Source organism: Rhea pennata, chromosome 5 (genome assembly GCF_028389875.1).
Source record: "Rhea pennata isolate bPtePen1 chromosome 5, bPtePen1.pri, whole genome shotgun sequence".
NCBI classification, from domain to species: Eukaryota; Metazoa; Chordata; class Aves; order Rheiformes; family Rheidae; genus Rhea; species Rhea pennata.
This window is the reverse complement of record NC_084667.1, coordinates 17611860-17628883: the sequence shown is the minus strand read 5'-3', so window position 1 is coordinate 17628883 and position 17024 is coordinate 17611860. Positions and strand designations below refer to the sequence as shown.

The following is a 17024-nucleotide window of genomic DNA, read 5'->3' as shown; positions in this document are numbered from 1 at the left end:
GCTGACCACAAACACCACGAAGCCTAATCTATATTTTCATCTTAATGCTCGCTGTTGGAGACACACAGCTATAACATGTAAGCTTTCAAACCAACAGTCATCTCTCTAGATTTATACTTAAAATTTGATTGTGCCCTGGTAAAATTATCTGAGGTATATGCTCACCCCTCAACCCTACATTTATTCTTCATTTCTTGCATTGTTCTTTCACACTTTTTTCCATCCCAGGAGAGAGTCTGCACTGCTGCACTGCCTTCATTGCACTGGGGTCAGTGTCATGCTTTTAAGCATAAGTGATGTGTAGGTGCCCAATGCACACTCTTGGTTTTCTAAGTTCTCCAAGGTGTCATGCATCCATGCCAGTCCTACATTTGGAGTGATACCACTAACACCTGTAGGTATGTGTCCAATAGTTCTGGGATTGCTCCAGATTCTGGGGCACCTTGGATTTTTGTGGATGGATTTCTGGGAGGTTTTTCAGCAAACCTAGGAGAGTATGGGAGAGAAGGACAAACCCCCAGAATCTCTGCCTGGAAAATCTGAATATTCTTCACTGAATTCCTCTCTCCTCAGGCCTCTAGGGCACTAGAAGACTGCCTTGGCTTTCCCGAGGGATGCTGCAGTTGTGTGCAGCTCCAATGGCTCGCTTGGCCAGCTGGCTGTCAATCTCATAATCTGAAGTAGATTTCTGCAGGATAGAAAGCCATCGTGAACTCCTTTTCCCAGTCTCTAAAGAGATTTGCCACTGGTGAACCAAAGTCACTGCAAAAGTAGTGAAGAAAGCAGCACTTGATGCTATGGAGCTCAAAGACTTGCCTCTGAAGCGACTCGCTGTCCTCGTGCCTCTCCAGATGCACCCAGCCATAGCCCCGTGCCTTGCTGCGGGGGCCCGCGCAGCCGGCTGGCTGGTCCCTGTCAGCCCGCGACAGTCAGAGTAGTCGGGTTTCTGGCCAGCAGACCTCTGCCACGCCATGGGCACGACCTTTGTCCGTAGGCTCACCCAAGCTGGTATCCCTGCCCCGTGGCCCCCTGGCTCCTTACGGAGGATGCTGGAACCTGCACCGGGAGGAGGATGGGGTGGGAAAAGGGAAGAGAAGGGGGTCTCAATTAGAGCCCATGGCAACCTGCTACAAAATCTTTCCTACGCAAGGTAGGGAAATGATTACTGGTGGTTACAATTCTGTATTCAGTTGCTTGGCTTTTACTCTCTTCACAAAGAGCAGATAGGATTCTTGTAAGTTACCTTAATTCCGTAACTTTCTTCAAGTAGGCCCTGAGAAGGAATCTTTATAACCACCCTTCAAATTCACCAGGGCTGGGGGGAGCAGCAAGGGTTCCCGGTGCTCAGAGGCACTTCTCATCCTGTCAAGAGCCTCAGCTGTGTCCCCCGGGTGTGTTGGACTATTTCTGGGTGCTGTCTAATAGAGAGGCACATCACTACTCTTTCGGAAGACTGGGAAACACACGAGTGCCTGTCTACTCTCTTATTCCTATCATGAAGCCCCTTCCTTCTGGCACTGGTCCCTGGCCTGGTTTATGCCCTGCTTGGCAAAACGCCTTGAAATCCTGCCATTCCTGCACTTCTAGTGCCTTGGCCCAAAATGCAAGAAGAGCACAAACATGGCTATAGGCCAGCTGGACGCCAGCTCCCAGCTCCTCCCAATCAGTCTCTCTAGGTCCAAAATAAGTACTAGCACACATCATGACTATCTAGAGCTGCTGTGTAATGCACAGGGGACTGGTACAGATAACTCTATGGCAGAGTTACTTCAGGGCCATAGGACACAAGGACAGCTGTGCCACCACAGCTTGTGTCCAGCAGCTCACATGAGAGAGGGTGGCAGGAGCAGAAGCTGTGAGCCCTGAACACAAGGGCTTGGGAACGAGCAGCTAAGAAGACCCTAAGTCTTCCCGTAGCATGATGTATTTGTCTGTGAACATATTTCAGATTCCCACACAGGACCAGCATTCTTCTATCTTCCAACATCTGCTGAAAGCTTCATGGAAGCAGTACTGGTAGCTTGAAGTAGAAATCTGAAGGGATGGGGCTCCTGCACAGGAGAATACCAAACCTGGCCTTCCTTCTACTCTGGGCCAAATGTTTAATCTAAGGAACACCAGTGACATTTATCCCAGAACCACAGTTGAGCTTCCAGCAGCAGCCAGCGGTTCTGGTGTTCCCTAGCATCAGAAACAGATTCAGGACAAGCAGGAGTTGCAAGTCTCCACAGGAAAAATGAGCCAAGGGAGACTGGTTTCAGGGCTTTCTTGCTCAAAACAAGGATACACCATTCCAGTAGCATGGTATAACGAATGCCACGATTGGGAGCTGTTGCTATGGTGAGAGGAATAATATTTAAGCACCAACTGTTTATAAATATGAAATCCCTACAAAGTTTTCTAAAATTAGATTAAGGGGGCCAGGGTTGTCACGATATTATAAAAGACTTGAGAAATATTGGTATTTTTGGGGCATGCAAGATCCATGTAATCCTAAAACAGCAAATACAAGTCAAAAATACCAAAAATCAGAAGTGATGATTCTGTTGTTGTGCTTGATGAGATTTAGAGGCAATCTGATAGCTCTGAATTCCTTGTCGCAGCCTGACACATCTCAGAGAGTGGAGGCAATACCAGCATTTCCAGGCATTTTTCTCCCACCCAAATTGCTGCAAGTGGATTTGGATTCTGCTGTTTCTCATAGCCCGCTTGCTACTGAGCTAAGTTGTTCCTGAGCTGCTTATTAACATGCTGGTACTGTGAACCCTCAGTTACACTTTGTGAATTCTAGAGTTTGAGGTGAAGATTTGGAAATCCCTGAGCTGTGAATGCAGCTTCTTGTAAACCTCAGGACGCTGTCAGGAGCTGGGTATTGCTCATATTAACCTAAGAGGAACGGCAGTGGTTCCCTATAATGCCCAGACAGCACCAAACACGTACAGAGTAAAATTGGGATATAAAAAATGAATACCCACTGTAGCGTCTCCAGAATCATAAACTGCTTCTCACTGGAAGCTGCCATTTCAGAAGAGGTGCGGGCAGTGTGCTAAAAATGCAGCTCAGTTTGCAAATGCCTGACAAAAGAGAAGCATTCAAAGTTGCCAAAAGTAAACGCCCGACCTGTTTTAGTGGGGTCGGGCAGAACCAGAAACTACGCAGAACCTGACGGTCAGACTGGAGCAGCCTCCCCAGCGCCGCCGCTCTCCTGCGTTTCATTTCCTGTGTCTCATTCTACCTTCCCAGGCAGTCAGGGTGGCACCTTCTCGTCTGGTTTGCAATTGCTATTGCGCTGTCAGTTATGTTTTTGGTCTCTTCTGGCGGTGGTGAACCCTGGCTGTGGCAGAGCTGGGAGGATTCCCGGAGTTGGAGAACTCAGCCCCGTGACAGTGTATTTTCCGATGAGCGAAGGCCACTTGAAAACAAATACGTGCCACCATCACCACCGAAATCTGGCTGGGCTCGGGGAGGGGCAGGGTGCACCCTAGCACGGAGGCTCGGGGCGGGGGGCGAGCCCCGCGCCCCACTAGGCACCCCCAGAGCAGGACAACTCCGCCACGTCCCAGCGGGAGCCGTGCGCCCCCCGCACGCTCCCACCTGGGGGCAGGTCTCGGGGCGCCCCACCCCACGGGGGTGCTCCCCCCTCCCGCCGGGTTGAATCCCCTCCAGCCGGCGGAGGGGAAGATGAGTAACTGAGAGCTCGCGGCTAGCAGCGGCCGGGAAGCCCCTCCGCGGAGGCTGCGCCGCGGGACGCGCGGGCGGGCAGCGCCGCGGGGCAGCGCGGAGCGGGGCGGGGCGGGACGGGGCGGGGGGCGCGGAGCGGAGCGGGCGCTGCGCGGCGCGGGGGGCGGGACGGAGGGAGGGGAGAGCGGGCGCGGCCCCCTCCCCTCGCCTCGCCTCGCCTCGCCTCCGCCGCCGTCCCCGCCGCTGGCCGCCGGCGCGGAGCGGCGCGGCGTGGAGAGGCGGCCCCGCGCCCGGCGCGGCGGCTCCGCGCTGGCCGGGCCGGGCCGGGCCGGGCAGGACCCCGCGGCTGCCGCCCGGAGCCCCCGCGGCGCTGACCGCTGACGGCCGCCGGTGCCGCGCCGGGGAGTCCCGCGGGGGCCCCGGGTCCCGGGCTCCGGCAGGTAAGGGTTGCGCGGCGGCGGGCGGTCCGCGGTCCGCGGGCGCGGGGGGCGGGCGGCGCAGCGCGGCGCGGCGGGGCTGGAGAGCTGCCCGCGCCGTCCGCAGCAGTGCGGGCGCCGGGGCCCTGGGCGGCGCGGACCCCGGGGCCTCCGCCTGCTTGCTCTGCTCCCCTCACAACCCCTTCTGTGCCACAAACTTTCCGGGGGGCAGGAGGGGTGGGTGAAAAATCCCGTGGAGCAATGCTTAGAATGGAGGAGATTTTTTTTTTCCTGCCGTTTCCACATTCCACGCTGGATGGACTGTGCGCTGGACAGGATCCCTGTTCCAGGCTGTGAACTCGCTGAAAATTCAAGTTTCGGGTTGCTTTGTGCAGCCGAGGAGAATAGCAAATCTGTCATCAAAGACTTGGTGGTAGAAATGAGCCGCAAGGAAACTTGTGCTATTTCATGCAGGATCCTTGCTGCCTGGAACAACTGAGTAAGTCTCAAATGGCATAAGGGAGGCCAGATGCCCTGCCCTCTTACAAGGCTGGGTGTGAGCTGGGTGAGCTAGATCATATACCAGGGCATTTGCTGTCAGACCTCACAGCAGTCTGATAAACCTGCCATGAGGATGTAGGCAGGCATTATTAGAAGGGGTGAGAAGACCTCTTAGAGCAAGTTGAAGCATGCTATAGTATGGAGCATCCCTACCAGAAAGCTGAGTGGTTGAAGGCTTGAGCTCCTGACACAGCTGTATATGCAGTACATTGTAAAGAGGGTGTTTTGAGGTGGTGGATGAGCATGTTCATCAAAAAAGAGCCTTCCAGCTCCTGCCAGGGGAGCTCTTCATGAGGGAGTGAGAATGCACAAACAGACTGGTGGATGGCTCAGAGGAAGATGGAAATCACAAGAAATTGTATCATCGGGCTTATCCAGGCAGTCACATCCTGAAAGGCAGATGCAGTTCAGCAGATGAGGGATAAACAGACACAGGTGGATGCTGCGATAAGAAAACTCTGCGACTGGCTGGGGTTGGCATTAGTTGCCAGTGATTAATGAACTCAAAATGTGTCTGCTGAGTGCCAGCAGGAAATAAACAAAAGCCCCGCTGAAGCCCCTGTGATGCTTTAAGTGCTGGCCAAAGTGGGCAGCAATCGTCCAGTTGCATCATTCATTGCAAAGGATCCTGCAATCCCACCAAAACACAGGCAGGGGATGGACAGAGGTCGGGGACTGGGGACAGGTTAGGAGCAGTTTGAGGACTGCTGTCCAATGCGTTACCTTCAGAAAAGTGCTGTGGGAGGGGATGTGCACGGGGAGCAGACCAGATCTGGGTCTTTATGGTCACACTTCATGAAGCACCTCCGTTCAAGTATACAACGAGGTGCTCACCTGGGGAAGGTGGTGGGCATGTGTCCCCTGCTGCGATTTGAACCTATTACCCTAGGGCAGCCCTATTGCTATGTGGCTAAAGAGGAGGCCCACCCCTGCCAGGATCTCGTGTTTGTGGGCCTTCCTGCGTGCGGAGGTGTGGGGCAGAGACCACCCCTGTTCCCAGAGCCCTTGCACGGCTCGGGTCAGGTACCGCCTTCCTTGCTGCTCTTCTAACACTGGCTTTCTCCACGGTCACCTTCCCCCTCAGGGAGCCGCAGGGTGCTGCCTGCCCCTGCCTCGGGGGTGGGTAGGCCGTGGCGTGGCCGTACGGCTCCGCAGGCACGAACCCGACCGAGCCGCTGCCACCGAGCGGCATGCTTGCTGTAAATCCCCGTCGGCGTCTCGGTGGCCGCGACACCCTTTAGGAGATGAGGTCTCTCCCTGGCTGGCAGGTGCTGGGAAGCAGCGGGGCCTGTGCGGGAGGGTCCCTGGCAGAGGGTGGTTTTGCAATCCCGCAACTTAATTTCCGTGTCGGGGAGCGCGTGGGGATGCGCGAGCCTGGCTGGCCGAGCCATGCGGCAGGGAGGCGCCGCGCTGCGCCGTGGGGAGGAGCAGCCGCGGGCACACAGCGGCTCTCCTCCGACCCGGCCCGAGGTGGGCGAGGGGGCTGCCCGCCGCGAAGCCGCCCTGGGGCCGGTCCCCGGCTCCGCGTGCCGCGGCGGCGGCAGGGCGGTCTGGGCTCCCGTCCCTCGGCACCCCCGCGCGAGCCCCCCGGGCACGGCGTCCCGCTCCCTCCAGCACCCCCGAAACCTCCCCGGGTGCCTGCGGCTCGCAGCCGGGTTTCGAGCGGGTCGCCGAGTCCTGAGTCACTGCGTGGTTTCCACGGAAACGGGCCGCCTTGGCTGCGGTGGGTTTTAGGGCTAGGGGCTGCCCGCAGCCGGGCGAGGGCAGGGCTGGCGCAGGGCGGCCGGCGGGAGCGCGCGGGGCTCGGCCGCGCTCAGCCCGGTCGGGCCGCCACCGGCCTCGCCTCGAACCCTCGAGCTTCTGCCTTCTCCCCAGCTGAACCCCCCCACACCCTTCCCACGGCGGCGAGGGGGCCGGGGGCGAGCCCAAGCGGCCCGGCCGTGCCGCGAGGGCGGCGAGCCGGGGCGGACGGAGGGCGGCCTGGAAGGCAGCGTGTTTCGACCATCCTTTGAGAGAGCCTCGGAAGCGCCCGCGGGGCAGCGGCGGTCAGCGCGCGGTTCCCTCCCTAGGGCGGCCCTGGTGGCAGGGGGGCCCACGCGTGGCCCCCTCCGCCGAGGAGCCGCCTGGCGATGCCACGTAACCCCCTGAGCCAGGAGACGAGGGAGGAAAAACCCTCCCAACCCGCGAGGGAGGCAGGGCGGCAGCTCTCCGCCGCCGGCGGTGCTGGGGAGCCTGGCGGGGACCCGGCGGGAGCAGCTGGGGGCTCTGCCCGGCGCGGCGCCCTGCTCCCTGCCGCTCGCCCCGAGCCAGCCTGGCCACGTCCAACCTGCCTCGCGCCTGAGCTCAGCTGTGGTTGCAGCCTCAACCGCTGCACTCCTGTTTTGCAGCTTAAAAAAAAATAAAAGCAGGTCGTTCCCATCAAATGCGGGAAGTCGGTCCCTAAGGTGAGAGTCCTCCGCTCAGCATCTCCGCGGCGGCTGGCCGGCCACGTTCACCGCTCTCCTTGCGGGTGACTCACGGATGCCGTTGAGCTTAATTCATTGCCTCCAATCTCCCCGGTGCTCCTGGGCTGGCTTGCTGGCTTCTTGCCTGCTCGTCCTCCCCAGAGCAGCGCAGAGACTCAACTTGGGGGAGAAGGAGGAGGGCAGGTGATCATGCACCCGCTGCTGGCTTGTGTGTGTGGTGGGGGAGGCTGAATTGCCATCCTGCCCTGTCCTGCCCCCCATCCCTCCCCAAGGCCATGGGAGGCTGGGCAGGGGAGGCCCGGCACCTTCCTTCTCAGACGACGCTCCCGCCCCCGTGGCAGGCGCAGGCCAGCCTCCTGCAATGCTCCGAGCCGGTTGCTGGATGTTGTGCATCCCCTGCGGACAGCCTGCTCCCCATGCGATTGCAGACAGCCAGACAGGGCTGTGGGAGAGGCAGGGAGCGCAGTCCAGCATGCTGTGACCAGAGGGGCTTGGGGCAGCACCGAGGGCCTCTGGGCAGTACAAAAGGAGCTCTGTGCTCGCTCTGTGCTTGCACAGGCTCCAACCTGTGCACACAGTATTTGTGCATTATGCCCTGCGATAGGGAAGGGTGCTTGGCTGTGTGACAGACAAGTCCCTGTGTGCGGGCAGGTTGTGTGCCTACAGCACTCGCAAGCTGGCGTTGCTATCACAGCACTGTGCAGCTGACAGGAGGGACCCTGGAGCGGCGAGGGCCGCCCAATGCAGGGACGGCAGGGCAAGCCCCCAGCCCAGCACGCAGTCGGGCAGACCTGTGCGTGCTGTGGCCCTGGGCACAGGGACCCCATGCTCGCAGCGTGGACAGCAGGCGCGTTCAAAGTTGCAAACATTCTCCCCTCCCCAATATCTCTTGTCCCACACTCTCTGTCCTAACGCTCACCAGCCCCTAGCAGCATCATGAGCTGGAGGGTAGGAGTTACGTTTCCCCTCCGCCTCCACCAGCTCTCCCAGTTGTAGCCCCATTACCTTGGAGGAGAACTATTGGACTCAGCTTCAGTCCTTTGGCTGCATTGAGTCATCATCTTTGGTGGAGCTGAGCTGGAGATAGAGCAGAGGGAGATTTTGGCTTGAAACACCCTGTAGTGTGGAGGCACCTGTGAGACCAGCCTTTGAGATGACTCCCATGGTCACAGAAGCCACAGTATCGGACTGTGTGGCTGAACAAGCAAATGCCTTGCGTGGGACTTTTAAACACAGGCTACAGCCTCACCTGGACACAGCCCATGTTCCAGCTGCTGGTCTGGAAAGCTGGCCCCTGGTATCGATGCCTGAATAGGAATATGCCAGTTTAAGAGGAAGGTCTCCCAGGGCAGGGATGGGAAAGTAAGCTGTGTCCCTGCTGTACATGCATGGGAAACCTCCTCCTCAAGTAAGTTCACTGCAAACACACAGTTCAGCAAGCCTGATCTGAGTCATGTGGATCCATATACACCTCCTCCTTTTCAGGTGTTTTACCTGCTTGGCTGCAGGCACTGCATCTCTCCAAAAGAGAAACCATGGAGAGCATGAGTGGAAGTGATATTAAGTCTTGCCAGCAGTTCCCTGGTGCCCACAAGCTTGCGCTGGCTCAAACAGCAGTGCCTCAGGGAAGGAGAGGGTACAGCCATGGCTCTGCCCGCCTGCTCAGGGAGCAGCCTGTTCCCAGCCCTTCCAGCTGATCAGCACAAGCCTGTCTCAGCACAAACCACTTCCCAGGGCCACCCTGGTCCTCACAGTTTGCTGTGGTCAGGCTGGGTGCATGTGAAGGGAGGCAGCACTTCCCAGGACAGAGGTGGGTCCATGGGCAAGGAGAGGGTCTAACAATTCCCATCTTGGCCAGATGAGGAGCCTCAGGAGTGCAGGTGGTGAAAGCTGTCCTGAGAGCACCCAGGCTACAAGCCACCCTGTGTCATGGACTGGTAAGAGCCATGCTGAGCACAACTGCATTTCCAGTGACATAGGCAGTGATGGGAGAAAGCAGGAGAACCAGCTTGCAGCCAAAAGGAGTTTCCCATCACCTTTAAGAGTCACAGATGAGACAGCAAGGAGGGAACCCTTCTTTCACAGGAAGTTCCACCTGAATATGAGGAGGAATTTCTTCACTGTGAGAGTGACAGAGCACTGGAACAGGTTGCCCAGAGAGGTTGTGGAGTCTCCTTCTCTGGAGATAATCAAGGCCTGCCTGGATGCAACCCTGTCTAACAGGCTCTAGGTGACCCTGCTTGAGCAGGGGGGTTGGACTAGATGATCTCCAGAGGTCCCTTCCAACCTTACTGATTCTGTGATTCTCCCAAAAGCTGGCCCCTCTCTGTCTGCAGCACAGCAAGACAGGCAGGGCACGTGCAAGTGGTGATGACAGGCAGCCAAGGCTGAAATAAGGCTGTAGTTTTGAACTTGCTCTCCTAGGGAGGTGAATCAAATTTCTACTTCTCCCCTTGCACAGTTTGATGTATTGCAAAGAGGAGAGGCTGTGGGTTAGGTGGAGAACCTGAAAACACTTGCAGCCAGAAATCTGGCAAAGCTGGGATCAAGGAGGCATGCAGTCTCTGGCCACCTTTTGTAGAGCAACCAGCAGTGGGTATCTGCCACATCCCTGGACCATCAGCGTCATGTCTTCTTCCATGTCCATCAGCAGCACAGCAAGGAATAAAAGCTGAGAACTTGCCTGAAAGGTGTAGTTTGGCTGGCCATCACTAGAGAGCAGGAAAGAGTTCCCAGTTTGCAACTTCCACTTCGAAGATAGCTCAATTTGGAGCCTCTTGGGCCAGGAGCAAAGAGGTGCCAGCAGGGACCCTCCAGTCCTATCCTGTGCCTGTGAACAGTGAGCTTTGGGGGCTGAACAGCAGGCCAGTGAGTGCAGGGAAGAGATGGGAAGACTTAAAAGACCTGGAAGAACAAGCAAACAAATGCTGTTCCATGAACAAACTCTGTTCATGGACCTGTCAAGCTGGCACTTTTTCCAAGGGATGTAATATCCTATGTGGACCCTGGGGCCAGGGTCTCCCTTCTGCGACATGGGTAATCCCAGACAGGATTAGGAGCAGCAGTAGTCAGATGTCTGAAGTACCCCTTTGCTGGCAGGCAGCAGCCCAGGAGAAAGTGAAGCATTGGTACAGGTTAAAAATTGATTAAAGACACCTGATCAAAACTAGTTTTGCCTGGCATTGGCTCTGTGTGGACAAGGCAAAGCACATGTCTGACTGTGCCAGCACTGTGTCTGCACCCTGACTTTGCATGGGCAAGTGGGGAAGACAGATCAGGCTATGGGACATGCATGGCCTCATCCTCTCCCCAAAACAGGGAGGAGGGTGAGTGGTGCTCCTCAGCCTGCTTGTAGTCCCCAAATCCTTTTGCCAGGCCCAACGGGCTGCCTGCTACAGCCCACCATGTGATTTTTTTTTCCCCTCCCTTTTAAGTCCAAGTGAAGGGTGTCTCTGTGTGCAAATACTGTCCTAGCTGGCAGGAGGGATGCCTTCAGAGTCTGAGTCCCCCAGTCTGGCTCCTGGTCTGAATCACAGGGTGAAGAAACTCCCAAGGAGAGGTCTCTGGATCCTGGTAGCTCACAAAGCCAGATCCAGGATGTGCCTGTGCTCCAGAGGAGGTGCTGGGAGCAACTGGTAAATAATGCAAAAAGAAAGGAGCTTTTCAACTCACCTGCAGGCCAGAGCAGCCCTCCTTGCTCCTGGTGTTGCTCTAAGTGAGAAGATCTCTCCCAAGAGTTGGGCACATTGAGGAGATGGGTATGTCACACTGCCAGCTGCTATAGCCTCTCTGGGGATAAAGCACCAGGAACTCTGTGCTTTGCTAGGCCTGCCAGAAATTTCAATATCCTAAAGCCCTCAAAGCTCTGGGTACGAACAAGCCCTGCACACTGAAACCATCCAGCCCATGTGCCTCCCTCTGCTCAGTGACAGCTCTGTCAATCCCACTCTGCTGCCCTCCATCACCCTAGAGTAGCCAGCATGCTGGAGGGGGCGAGCAGGCACCTTGGAGCTCACTGTTAGCTGGAGGAGGGCTTGGAGCTTTTCCTGGGGACATGCAGCAAGCAAGAGGTGTGAGGAAGAGGAAGCAACTGTGGTGAGGATCCTATGGGAAGGAAAGGCTCTGCTGGGCCAGGAGCAGAGATACTTGGGTCTGTTCCCATGGTTTTGGCTGCAGAGGGCAGGCAGCTGATCCCAGAGAAGCACATGCATGGAGAAAATACCACATTGGGGGGAAAAGAAAAAAATGTGCAAGAGAAAGTGGAGGCCAAAAACCATTGGTAGTCTTGGGATTTCCTCCCTGCACAGAGGTTTGGGCTTGTTTGAGATTTCTGGGCTGGGGAGATCTCTTTCCTCCTTCCCCCAGCGCTGCTGGGCCTTGGGGAAGCAACTACATGTGGATGTAAAGCCGCATGCTTTTGAGAGGCAGGAAAGAGTCTGCAAAGATTATCTGGTTAGTGAAAGGGTGGTGGAGATACACCACCAAGGTGATAGAGATGAGCTGGGGACAGAGGTGACAACACACAGGTCCTCAAGGTACCTAATGAACATGATGACTTGCAGCAACAGGAGAGCCACACAGCCCAGTGCACGACCCTTCTTCCCCTCCCCCCGACACATGCGCATGCTGCTCCACACTGCCTCGCTTCCCCGGGCGCCGCCAGGACCCCTGCGGGCACACAAGCCAGCTCTGCGGCCTCGCACGGTGGGGCTCGGCCCCATTGCAGCTTTCGTGGGGAGGCCGCGCACTGCAGGGCCCCGCTGCAGTCCAACCCAGTGGCGAGGCAGAAACCCTGCCTTGAGCAGCTTCTGTGAGTTAGAGCTCTGCAGGGGCCTTCTAAAGCTCCAAGGGCTACCACGGTTAGCACGCACACGCCGAGCAGTGCCAGCGCTCCCCCAGCTCGGCAGAGGTGCTTCTGCCCTCCCTGTCTGAGAATGCCCCGTCTGAGCACCTTGCTCGGATTCGCTCTCCCCTGCCTGTGCACCGGCGTAGCAGGGCAGGGGTTAGCATCGCTAGTTAGCCTGCCGCGCTACATCCTTGCCCCTGCCTGTGCCCATCTCTGTCTCTGGTCTCCAGGCTCCTGGAAACCTGGAGCTGCCCCCCCCCAGCTTTCCTCCCCAAACACTGATGCTCTTTCTCTAGGCAAACTCTCATCCTCCTGTGCTTTGCCTACTCCTCCTTGGCAGCATCTCCCAGCCAAAAGTTTGTGGCATTACCTGGTAGCCACAGACAAGGTCACTGAGGAACATGCAGTGCAGCCTTCGAGCTGTCACAGCCTCGCAGTCCTGCGGAGAGCTTCTCCAGTCTGGCTGCACAAGGAAGTCTGGCTGCTGCTCCTTGCATTTTCCAGTTATCCAAGGCCGTGACTGGGATCTCCTTCACTGAATACTGGTATTTGGCTGCTCCCCTCTATGCACATTGTGGCCCTTGTGAGGCTGGACTGCTGCTTCTGTGAACAGACAAACCCCCCCAGCGCAAATCCACAGGTAGCAGAGGAGGAGGCTCATCAGCAACATGGAGTGACATCCTTGCTGAGGATTTTGAAATAAGTTAAGAGTCCTCCCATCCAGGCCCAAATGCCAGTTTGTGGAATACATAAGTGTTACAGGATTTTATTTCCCATAGATGAGAGACTTTGACCTAAGAAAATAAGATCTCCTCCTGTTCCTGATGCCTCTCTTCTTGGTCATGCCTTTTTTGGAGCCGAGGAACACAAGGCCAACACTTTGTACCAGAGGAGGCACTGGGAAACCGCTGTTGCTGACAGAGGGCAGAGGAGATGTAGTTTCTGATACCTCCCTCTTTCTTTATAGTATTGCCTTCGCCCTGTGCTTTCCCCAACATGTTCAGCTGTGGGGCACAAGCACCTGCACTTGAGCCATGCCCAGCCACACCACCCAGGTCAGCGCTCAGGGCACTTGGGGCTGGTGACTGGGATGCATCTCTGGCTCCAGCTCCAGAGCTCAGGCCTGTCCATGTCCCTGGAAGCTCATTTACTGAGCTGGCCTGGCCCATGGACTCCTTAGCAGAGACGTTTGCAGCTCCAGGACAGTCATCACCCCTCTCCCCCTGGGCAAGCAGTCCTTGGCCCAGGCAGGCCGTGCCTCATACTGCCAGCTGGCCAGAAATGATGGAGGAGCCTCTCCAGGCAGTGTTGGCAGGATCCCCTGCTCTTGTCTTCCCACGGCTCCTGGACTGGGTATAAAAGACACTGATTGTTGGGGTGACAAATGGCTCACAGGGCAGCTGAGGAGGAGTTTACTCAGCAGCTGGATGGAGGCACATGCACAGTGACCATTGGGCTCTAAACCCCTACTGCCAGGGCCACAGGGCATGGGGTGACCTGTGTGGCATATGACCTCCATATGCCCCCAGCCTAGAAGGAAGCAGTCCCTGGGACTGATGTGATGGCTGGAAACGTGCCTTCAGTTTGGCCATCTTGTTGCTGTTCCCCCTTTCTGCTGAAATAGGGCTATGCAGTTCATGACAGGGACCCACACAACGATGACCGATAGGCATCCAGCATGGGAGGGCATTTGCTGGTGCGCTTAGTGTTAGGAATAACTTGAGTCCTCCCTGAAGTTCCTCACTCAACCCGTGACTTCTCTGTTGGGTTGCAGACACCAAGACGACTTGTGAAGAAGCCCTATGAAGGTGACCAGCCATGCAATGTTCCTGGAAGGCTGTCCTCCTACTAGCCTTGGCATCCATTGCGATCCAGTACACGGCAATCCGGACCTTCACTGCCAAGTCTTTTCACAGCTGCCCCATCCCCAACCCCATGAACTGCAGCCTGAGCCAGGACGCTGATGCAGCTGACAGGCTATGTGATGAGAGCCCCACTTTTGCGTATAACCTCTCCAGGAAGACGCACGTCCTCATCCTTGCCACCACCCGCAGTGGCTCCTCATTTGTCGGACAGCTGTTCAACCAGCACTTTGATGTCTTCTATTTATTCGAGCCCCTCTACCATGTCCAGTACACGCTGATCCCAAAGCTGACTCAGAGCAAGAGTACTACAGACAGGCGGGTCATGCTGGGGGCCAGTCGAGACTTGCTGAGGAGCTTGTACGACTGCGACCTCTACTTCCTGGAGAACTACATCAAACCCCAGCCCATCAACCACACGACCGACCGGCTCTTCCGCAGAGGAGCCAGCAAAGCGCTGTGCTCGCCGCCCGTCTGTGAGTCCCTGGGAGCCATTGATCTCCACCTGGAGGAAGGAGACTGCGTGAAGAAATGTGGTACCTTGAACCTGACACTGGCCACCGAGTCCTGCAGAGAGCATGGGCACGTGGCCATCAAAACCGTGCGGGTGCCTGAGGTCAGCGACCTCCGGGCCCTGGTGGAGGACCCGCGGCTGAACTTGAAGGTCATCCAGCTGGTGAGGGACCCCCGGGGGATCCTGGCATCCCGAAGCGAGACTTTCCGGGACACCTACCGGCTCTGGAGGATCTGGGATGGCACTGGCAGGAAGCCGTACAACCTGGACGTGACCCAGCTCACCACGGTGTGCGAGGACTTCTGGAACTCCGTTTCCACTGGCCTGAACCGGCCGTCATGGCTCAAAGGCAAATACATGCTGGTGAGGTATGAAGACCTGGCCAGGAACCCCATGAAAAAGACTGAGGAGATTTACGATTTCCTGGGCATCCCCATGGACAGCAATGTCGAGCGCTGGATACAGAACAACACCCGAGGAGACAGGTCCTCGTCCAAACACAAGTACGGGACGGTGCGAAACTCGGCGGCAACGGCAGAGAAGTGGCGTTTCCGGCTGTCCTACGAGATTGTGGCATTCACCCAGCGCGCCTGCCAGCAGGTGCTGGCACAGCTCGGCTACAAAACGGCCAGCTCCGAGGAGGAGCTGAAAAACCTTTCCATCAGCCTGGTGGAAGAGAGAGACTTCCTGCCCTTCTCGTAACGCAGCCCTGGGGTGGCAGGCCCTATTTTTGATACAGACTGTTTCTAACTGTTGCCTTATTTTATTTCTTTTGATTTGTCCCCCCCTCCCTTCTCTCTTTCGTTTTTTTCTCTCCAAAATTTGCACTAAATCATGAGTGGGAATCTCTGAATAGAGTCCAGGGGAAGTGGTTGCCACCTCTCACAACATGTTTCGGACGCAAGAGGAACCGGGTCTCTCCAAGCAAGAGCTAGAACTGTGGATGGGTAACAATGTTTACAGAACACACACAAAATGTAAAAGACAGCCGTCAAGCTTTGCAAACCGAAAGGGTACCTGGGGTACTGTACTTTTGCACTGTTTACTTTTACAATGTAAGAGGTAAATATAAATATAATTTATGAATGATGTTGTCCCCTCCAAATAAGTCCCCTTGCCCCCTGATGAGCAAGTTATGCTGGTAGCTGAATGTGGAACAGCCTCCTTGTTTTCAATCTCAGTTCGATATGTCTGTTTGTTTAAGTCTTGTTATTGGGCTGAGCAGTTGGTCAGTTGCTGATACCTGGTTGTTTGGTAACACCTGTGATATTTGTTTGTGCCAAAAAAAAAAAAAAAAAAAGACAAAAAGTGATTGGGTAGTTTGGTAAAAACCCAACACATTTAATGCTTTATTTCTGTGTTTTCTGTAAATAAAAGAGTGCAATAAAACTGACCTGGGGGGTGAAATTCAACTAAAACACCTCAGTAATTACAGCTGCAGTGAATGCACTAACAGGCAAAAATCAGTCTTTCCAGATATACTGTCTCCTACAGCGTGCAGGAGCAGTACAGAGCAAAGCTGGTGGGGAGAGCTAGCACAACCCTTTTGGCACGTGCATGTTTGAATCTGAAGTGTGTAAAAATGCAGGTAGTTAAGCCAAAAGTGAGAACCTGTGGTTATTTACAGAGCTGAGAGCTTGCTGGCTTGTGCAGTGGCAGGGGGCTCGCTGAAATGCTTGGCAGCAGAGCGCTACGCCATGAGCATCACGAGCCCAGGCGCATCAGCCCGCCCCGGTCATTGCTTCTGCTAGCCTTAAGTCTGACACTGTTGACACAAGCATTAGCGTGGCTCTGTCCTACGAGACCAGAGAACAGTGCTCAAGTTCAGGTCATAAAACTGCCAAAATAAAAACAATAAAAAAAGATGATACTGCAAATGCATTTGTTGCACTTTGCCAGCTTCCTGCTCCCAGCCAGGCAGGGCCCTTGGGTGCCAGGCAGCTTGCACGTGCAGAGAGCAGGAGCTGGCCCCTGCCTCATGGGGGTTCAGCTTGGTTAGAGCATGGTGCTGCTAACGCCAAGGTCACGGGTTCGATCCCTGTATGGGCTACGCTGAGGGTTGGACTAGATGATCTCCAGAGGTCCCTTCCAACCTTACCGTTCTACAATTCTATGACTGCAAGCAGAACAAGGCAACATGCAGGAATGGGAAGCATGGAGAGGCAAAGCAATACAGCATCTCAGCAGAGGATAGAGGGCCAGGCACAAAGTTTCATCCATCTCCTTTTGCTCCCTACCTGCTGAAACAGCTGGCCAGCTTCTCTAGCCCAACAGGACACGTACAAAGCCCTCCAAATAGCCCAGCCCCTGGAGTGCACCCCACAGAAAGGCAGTGGCTGCCCAGTGATTTTATAGCTCTGTTGCCCCAGAGGCAGACAGGGTGAGGACCCAGAGAAAGCCCTGGGGAGGCCAGACATACCACCCCAGCCCTCAGCAGTCCCTGGGGTAGCACGGACCCACTCTCATTCAGTGGAGCATCTGAACCGCCTACCTAGAGCAGGTTTCGTCACTGAAAGCTTCTTCCCAGGGCCACTGCCCACTGGCTGCCAGCCCAAGATCCTGTTTGGGAGGGGTCTGGGACCTTGTGGTAACACACAGGAGTGGGTGCAAGCAGCTGGCACACACAGCACCTTGTGAAGCAGGGGAGGCTGTAGCTGCAGGCAACACTCCAGCAGCTGT

General features: G+C 56.1%; 1 protein-coding gene across 1 annotated transcript; it reads left to right on the top strand.

Moving 5' to 3' along the window:
* Positions 1 to 4039: 4039 nt before the first annotated feature.
* Positions 4040 to 15458, top strand: CHST1 (carbohydrate sulfotransferase 1). Its single transcript, XM_062577261.1, has 2 exons — positions 4040 to 4121; positions 13744 to 15458. Exon 2 carries the CDS (start codon positions 13788 to 13790, stop codon positions 15045 to 15047), a length of 1260 nt encoding a protein of 419 aa, XP_062433245.1. The 5' UTR covers positions 4040 to 4121; positions 13744 to 13787; the 3' UTR covers positions 15048 to 15458.
* The last annotated feature ends 1566 nt before the right edge of the window (positions 15459 to 17024 follow it).

Bases quoted from the DNA above. Each gene is read 5' to 3' on its own strand.
- CHST1 (XM_062577261.1), top strand. From the start codon at position 13,788: ATGCAATGTTCCTGGAAGGCTGTCCTCCTACTAGCCTTGGCATCCATT.